The 6,846-nt window shown below is 39.6% G+C and overlaps 1 protein-coding gene across 1 annotated transcript in view; it reads left to right on the forward strand.

Annotated features, from left to right (window-relative positions):
* The first annotated feature begins 165 nt into the window (after nucleotides 1-165).
* The window catches only part of ppp2r5ca (protein phosphatase 2, regulatory subunit B', gamma a), a 25,775-nt gene continuing 19,094 nt past the window's right edge, over nucleotides 166-6,846 (forward strand). Inside the window, exons 1-3 of the mRNA XM_014334644.2 lie at nucleotides 166-414; nucleotides 510-575; nucleotides 1,510-1,660. Coding sequence (XP_014190130.2) covers nucleotides 259-414; nucleotides 510-575; nucleotides 1,510-1,660 — 373 coding nt within the window. The 5' untranslated portion in view covers nucleotides 166-258. The remainder of the gene's footprint in view (nucleotides 415-509; nucleotides 576-1,509; nucleotides 1,661-6,846) is intronic.

Genomic DNA, 6,846 nt, shown 5'->3' on the forward strand with positions numbered 1-6,846 from the left:
CGGAGAGAGAGAGCTACCTCCGGTTTTCCATGTACAGCCCTGCCCTCTTGTGGCGGTGGTCCACTTTTACAAGCGACACCGGAGACACATCATTCGTTTAGGGCTGGAAAGTGCAGCTATGACCAGAGTAAGTTGGGTGTTGACAGCGGACATAGACCGTATTTGTTTCAGTTGTTAACTACATCTCTACAAAGGGTGAGTAGTGCTGTGCAGCCGTCGTAGAAATAGGATGACTGCTTGCAGCTCCGACTTAGTCACATGGTGTTTGAATGGTCAGTCGTGGAAGCCTCATTATTAGTGTATACGAGCAGACGTGTTTTAACCAGGAGCCTGCTGTCAGTGTGTGGCCACACTTTCACTGCTGACACTGGGGATTCCCATGTCAGCATGCCTCACAAGAGCAAAAAAGAAAAGGTAAAGTGGACTTGGATAGGAATGCTGAATATTTGTATTCATGTATCTGTTTCTTTCTTTCTTTCTTTTTATTAATTCCCATGCTCACTCTTTAGGACTCCTCCAAATCTGGAAGATCCAAGAAATCTGGGAGTAAAAATGGGCCTGCAGGCGACCAGGACGTAAGTTTTTTTTTAAACTTCTCACTGTCCAGCGAGGATCTGCATTGAACTCTAAGTACTAAAGTTAAGGTTACTGAGCATTTGTTACTACATGGATCTAATGTCTGTAGGCCAAAACTTTTATTTTCTCTGATACTTTTACTTATTGTTTATTTATGCAATTCTTTGCACTAATTGTGTTCAAATGCTTTACCAGCATTAATAAGTGACAAAGAGGAGGTTTTCTGTTGATTTATGAGTTTTCAGACGCCATGCATATCATATGCATCATGAGCACATAGTATAACGCTATCTTGACTACAACTGCTTTTACTGCTTTCTGTGAGCGTTGCATTTGTGTTCTTCAAGTATAATGGCTTTTTGTCCTCGTGAAATTCAGGCAAACCTACTCATGTGACCTGTGGCATGATCTTATGACTTTATTTTCTTTGGAAAATGCTTGCATTCAATCCTTATTTTTACCCCCACTGTGCCCTGTTTGACTTCTGCATGTAATACCAGCCATCGTCGTGGCTATTTTTGTCCTTGTCATTTGTACATCGGTGATGTTGAGTGGAGTTCGGAAAAGATCTGATTGATTGACTCCTGGACCTGCTGTGTGTTCCCATTGACAGCTGTATCCTTTCCATCTATGTTCAATTATTCTATCCACTGAGGTCCATCACAATCTCTGTCAGCAGATGCAGTACAGCACACCGCCGGCTGTGATCAGGTTGCTTAATTGAGAATCGCCCGATCTGATTCAGAAAGGAACTTGAGCCTTAACTGCAACACCCTCGCCCCTTCTACTCCCTCTCCCCCTCCCCCTCCCTTGGACTCTGCAGTGACACTTGAGAAAAATAATTCCTGTGCCATTTCCTTCGGGGCAGGAACTACCTTTCCCTACCTTGCTCTAGTAACAAGAGCCCTTCCTCTATGACTCTTATTTCTGCAGGGCTCCAATAAGAAAGTGCCTCCTGCAACTCAGCTGATGAGGGTAAAGCAGCCAGGGTCACAATCGGCCGTCAAGAGGGAGAAGAGGTTCAGCACTTCCTTTTTCCCCCTCAGTGCTAACAGAGAACTACACAAGCTACCCGAGCTAGCCGGTATGCCTCCTTCAGTATACAGTATCCCAAAAAGGAGCTGTCTTTCTTTTCTTCCTGTCTTCTACAAATGCAGCTCAACTACAGTTCGCTTATATGCAGAGATAAGCTACACTTCTTCTGGAAAACACAAGCTGACCTTTATCTTAGATTGCACGTTTGGCCATTATGGATGAAGGGAATCATATTAACAATTCATAGCCTTGGTGGATCCTCATAACCATCTTTTTAACCTTGAGGTCTCACTACATAATTTATATCTAAGCAGACTGCCCATCAGCTTTATCTGTAATGCAAATGATGTGCAATCAGCTGTATCTGCAATCGTACCTGGAAGAAACAGATATTACCCACCATGGAGGGCTCATGTAAGATAACACTGAACGAATGGACTGAAAGAATCTTTGAATCTGGGCCACTGGATAACAATAAAAAAAGAAAGCTCCAAATCAAACATTTAACGTAAGCTTGAGCATGGCCCGTAATGTTAATCGTGTCAGATAAACAATGTTGCATAAGCTAATGTTATAACACAGCCCGGCCAAGCCATGTGGATAACTGCGATGGGAGACTTGTACTTGTTTCAGTGTCAGTTTAGTATTAATATTAAACAAACCAGCAAACAGACACCTGTAATTATAGCAAGCATGTTCCACTGTCAGTTTGCCAATTTACAGCATTGACTGATTCAGTTGGTACATAGTGCACGGATGCTGACTCTGAATTAGGTTGAGGTTTGAACATTTGCATCAATCTTTCATGGCTTCTTTCTTTACACCCCACATTACAGACAGGATTTGGCCTAAGTGGTTTCCTGTAAACTATACCCAGCTATGCTTTGTTCTCATACCTGGATGAGGTGGGTGACACTACAAAGGAACAATAGAGGCGTGCAGCACAGACAGGGGTGGAGTGAGACACGCACACGGTTGGCAGAGTGTGGCAGTTTATCTAATGATAATTTGAAAAGTAATAATTAGCTTTGTGTTTCTGTTACTGAATGTTCTCTTGAACCCTGCAGTGAGGTGATCTGATGGCTGCAAATCAATAAAGCTGTCTGATGACTGTGAAAATTACATAAGTCATATTGATGGCACTGAATACACATTGGACATGTATTGGGAGTTTTTTAATAATAATAATAATAAAAATAATAATAATAATAGAAGAAGAAGAATACATTTAATGGGATTATACAATTAAAACAGCAAACCTGAAATATACCATGACAGAGCATAGCTTAGCAGTTAGTTAAAAGTAGTATTTAAAGTTGTATCATAAATAAATTAAATAAAACAAACAGAATATGGCTAAGGCTAATATGGCTATGGTTTCAATCAAAGTGAATAAACTTGTTTAAAAAGTTTGAAGAGCAGTCTTAAATTATATCAATGAGTCCAGCGCATGAATGTGAGGAGGTAGAGAGTTCCACATGTAGCTTAAAGAAATGGCCCGAACACCCACTTTTCTGAGATTTAATGAGAGTTCTTGCAAATAAACCTGCTCATGAAAACCAGATCAGTGACACCTGCAGGGCAGAGACTAAAGAACTTTAAATGTTAACGTGAATATTAATGGAAATGCTAATACATGTTACACCTTGACTTGAACTTGATTGTGATTATTATTGTTCACTTTTTCATTGCAGATTTTTTAAACCAAGTTATTAATCAATGAATGAAAAAAAATAAGTGAGTACCACCCACACACTTTATTAATTACTGACTTACTCTGAGCAGGAGCTCACTGTGAAGGTCTTTCATTAGGACAATGTGCAGGAGCTTAGCCGAGGTTAGGTTGATATTCTTCACTGTTATTGGAAAGTATTTAAATGTTTTCTTCTATATTACTATATTATGAGATATGTTCCAAGATTACACTGAATCCCAATAAATTCACACAGTAATCAAATACATAAAAATAGACAGCTGCAAACTACAGACAAAACTACTTTAGTCCTGTATGTATTTTGTTTGTGTGTGTATGCTTTTGAGAGTAATGAAAAGTGAAACATGTTACAAGTCTACAAAGGTCATGCATGTGTTAGAGCTGCTGCATATATGAAAGTTTTTGTCTGTTTCTTTCTTACATAGAGTGCAACCGTGGGTTCACATGGTCTCATTTGGTGAGATGGACAAAATCTTGTCAGTGGGACAACGTTGCATGTTTAATGAAGGCGAGTAAACAGCAAGTTGCTCCAGGTGTTAGTAAAACATTTAGTAGTAGCTTTGTGTTTCAGAAGCCTCTTGCACAGATGGCCCAGTCTGTGCTGCCACCTTTTGACTGAAAATGAAAGAGCTGTTATTTTGGGAGCTGTAATGTTGAGATTTTTCATTGAATTCTAGCATAATCTCAAGTCTTACTGCCCTATGGCTGACTGTACATTGAGAATAAGACAAGTAGCATTATTCAAATAGATTTCTTTTTCAACAAACGAATTACTTTTTGTATGACTTCACTGGACTTGTGACTCTAAAAAGGTGTAAATAGTATATCTGTTGAGTAAAAGACAATTTTTGTATGTGTGTCACCAAGTGCAACAATATGGCTTACTGTTGTGTTTTTAACACTTTTGTACAACAGTGGAGGAAGTAGGGGGGAGGCATAATGTATAATTGACCCATCAGACATGTTAATAGGATAAATTGTGCTGTGGGTTTTGAGTGGGAGTTTTAACAGTGAACTAATACGCTAGATCTCAGAAACCAGAAGTATTTCCCATAGAGTAACAGTGGTATTTGAAGCTTTTGAGTATGTCCAATTTGTAAGAAGTAAGTGGCAGCTTTCAGTAAATACTGGTTCCCGTTGTCATGGCTGTGGAATGTAATGGCACCTCTTGGAGAGGCTTTGGCCCCTGAGAGAGAGAACAACAAGAATAAAAACTGCAATACACTTGGCCTGCCTCTCCTCTGCCTTTGCTTTAATTGCTTAATATGTTCCTCTGTGTCACTGGGTGCTTCTTTTCAATGAGTTTTAATTCACACTGTAATGAGGTGCAGAGAACCCAAAGCAAACTTACTGTTGTACCTGCTAATGCAGAAATTACTTGCCAAGAGAAATTTTTACCAATTAAAATAATGAAGACATTTATTTTTCAGTTATAAGTGAAGCAATATAGTGTTGTGCAAAACTCTTGAGGCATATATTTTGCTAGAAAAATGAGAAAAAGGTGTCGCGATTGATTGAAATATGTGCAAACATACATGGAATTTCAGTACATAAGGCAAATACAGAGTTTGTACAATTCTAATAAGCTTGAAAGTGAATATTTGGTGTGACCACCTTTATTCTTCAACGCAGCCTGAACACTCTTAGGCAGCTTTCTTGTCGTTTCTTAAAGTAGTCTTCAGGAATTGTTCTGCAGGCTTCTTGAAGGACTTTCAAAGCTCTTCTTTGACTCTTGGCTGCCTTTTGTTCGGTTCTCTGCCAAGATGATCCCACATTGCTTCATTAATGTTAAGGTTCAGGCTCTGAGGAGGACAGTTCATGACTGATAATGTACCATTGTGTGCTTTTACTGCACTGAGAATGTGTTTGTCAGATTAAGAAACTAGACTGTTGCCACTCAGACGCTTCCAACATCACTGGCTGGCATGCAGCCCCAAACCATGACAGAGCCTGAATGCATACTAACAATAATTTGAACCAAAAATGTCAAATTTCATCACTGCATCAGACCTGTTGCCACTCATTTTGAGTCCAGTTCTTGTGTAATTTGGTGTACCTCTGCCTTTTCTCCTTGTTCTTTTCCTTAAGAATGGCTTATTGACAGCCTCCCTTCCACTAAGACCATTCCTGATCAAGCTTTAGGGAACAGTAAATGGATCAACTAAAGAACCAGATGCATTTATCCCATCTTGTGTCAGGCCTTTGCTTCATCTACTGTAGACAGTTTTTAAGCCATTTTGCTTCTGTGATCCATTTATTCAGTTTCCTCAAATTTTTTAAGGACACATTGCACAGCCTTGCGAGATATGCCAAAGATAAGATAAGATAACCTTTATTAGTCCCACACGTGGGAAATTTGTTTTGTCACAGCAGGAAGTGGACAGTGCAAAAGTTATGAAGCAAAAATTAGAATACAATAAGAATAAATACAGTACACAACTGTACAGAATAGAATAAAATAAAATACTATATACAGTAGAATAAAATAGAATAAAATATACAATAGGATAAAAATAGAATACAAATGCTATATACAACTGAGTAAAAATACAACGATGCCAGAGAAGATTATTGCACTTAGTGTTATTGCACATGTGTGGATGTGTGTGTTTGATCAGTTCGGCTGATCAGAAGGGCCAGCTCTGTTCTAGGATGCCCTCTGGACCCAGTGGAGGTGGTGAGTGACAGGAGAATGGTGGCTAAGCTGTCATCCCTGTTGGACAACATCTCCCACCCCATGCAGGAGACTCTGACAGCACTGAGCAGCTCCTTCAGTGGCAGGCTGCGGCACCCACGGTGTGGGACGGAGAGATTTCGCATTTCCTCCCCACTGATATAAGAATTTATAACGATATAAATCACAAAAATGTAACATTTTCTGTAAATTCTGTGAATCTCGGGCAGCTCGTCTTGCGGGAAGTGTTTCCAGCTGCGCGTCATGTAGCTGGAGTCGAGTGTTTTAACCGATGCATGAAACTTAGACATAAGTTGTAAAGGCCGCCGTTTTCTTTGTGAGTATTTATTACACGGCGTGCTGCGGGGAAAAGCCTGTTCTAACGTTTGAGTCTAAGGTCTATTTTTTAGCACCTGGCGGCTCTTTTTTAATTCTCATCCGTAAATAATCTGCTCTTTCACGTGATTCAGTTTATTTTGAAAAGTCTCAACAGGATCTTGAGCTTTATTGTGAAAGGTTTATGTGGAACATAAACAAGCGGACACGCGATGCTGTTACCGTCGTTGTTGCTAACCACAACGCATAAAAACAGGCGCTTGTCCGTCCATAGTGTGGTTATATAAAATATAAGAGAAAGAGAGAACTTTAAGAAATTAATATAGCCACTACAGTGACCATCAAAACGATGAAAAAATATTGCCGTAAACAGTTTATTTTGCGACACCACCAAACAAATGATAGTGTAAAATGAAACGATAGACTTTTTATATCGTCATCCGATATATATCGTTATATCGAACAGCCCTATTTCCTTCCCACTGCTGTCAGACTGTACAACAAAGACTCC

Source organism: Haplochromis burtoni, unplaced genomic scaffold (assembly GCF_018398535.1).
Source record: "Haplochromis burtoni strain Fernald_Lab_line unplaced genomic scaffold, NCSU_Asbu1 Contig_86, whole genome shotgun sequence".
NCBI classification, from domain to species: Eukaryota; Metazoa; Chordata; class Actinopteri; order Cichliformes; family Cichlidae; genus Haplochromis; species Haplochromis burtoni.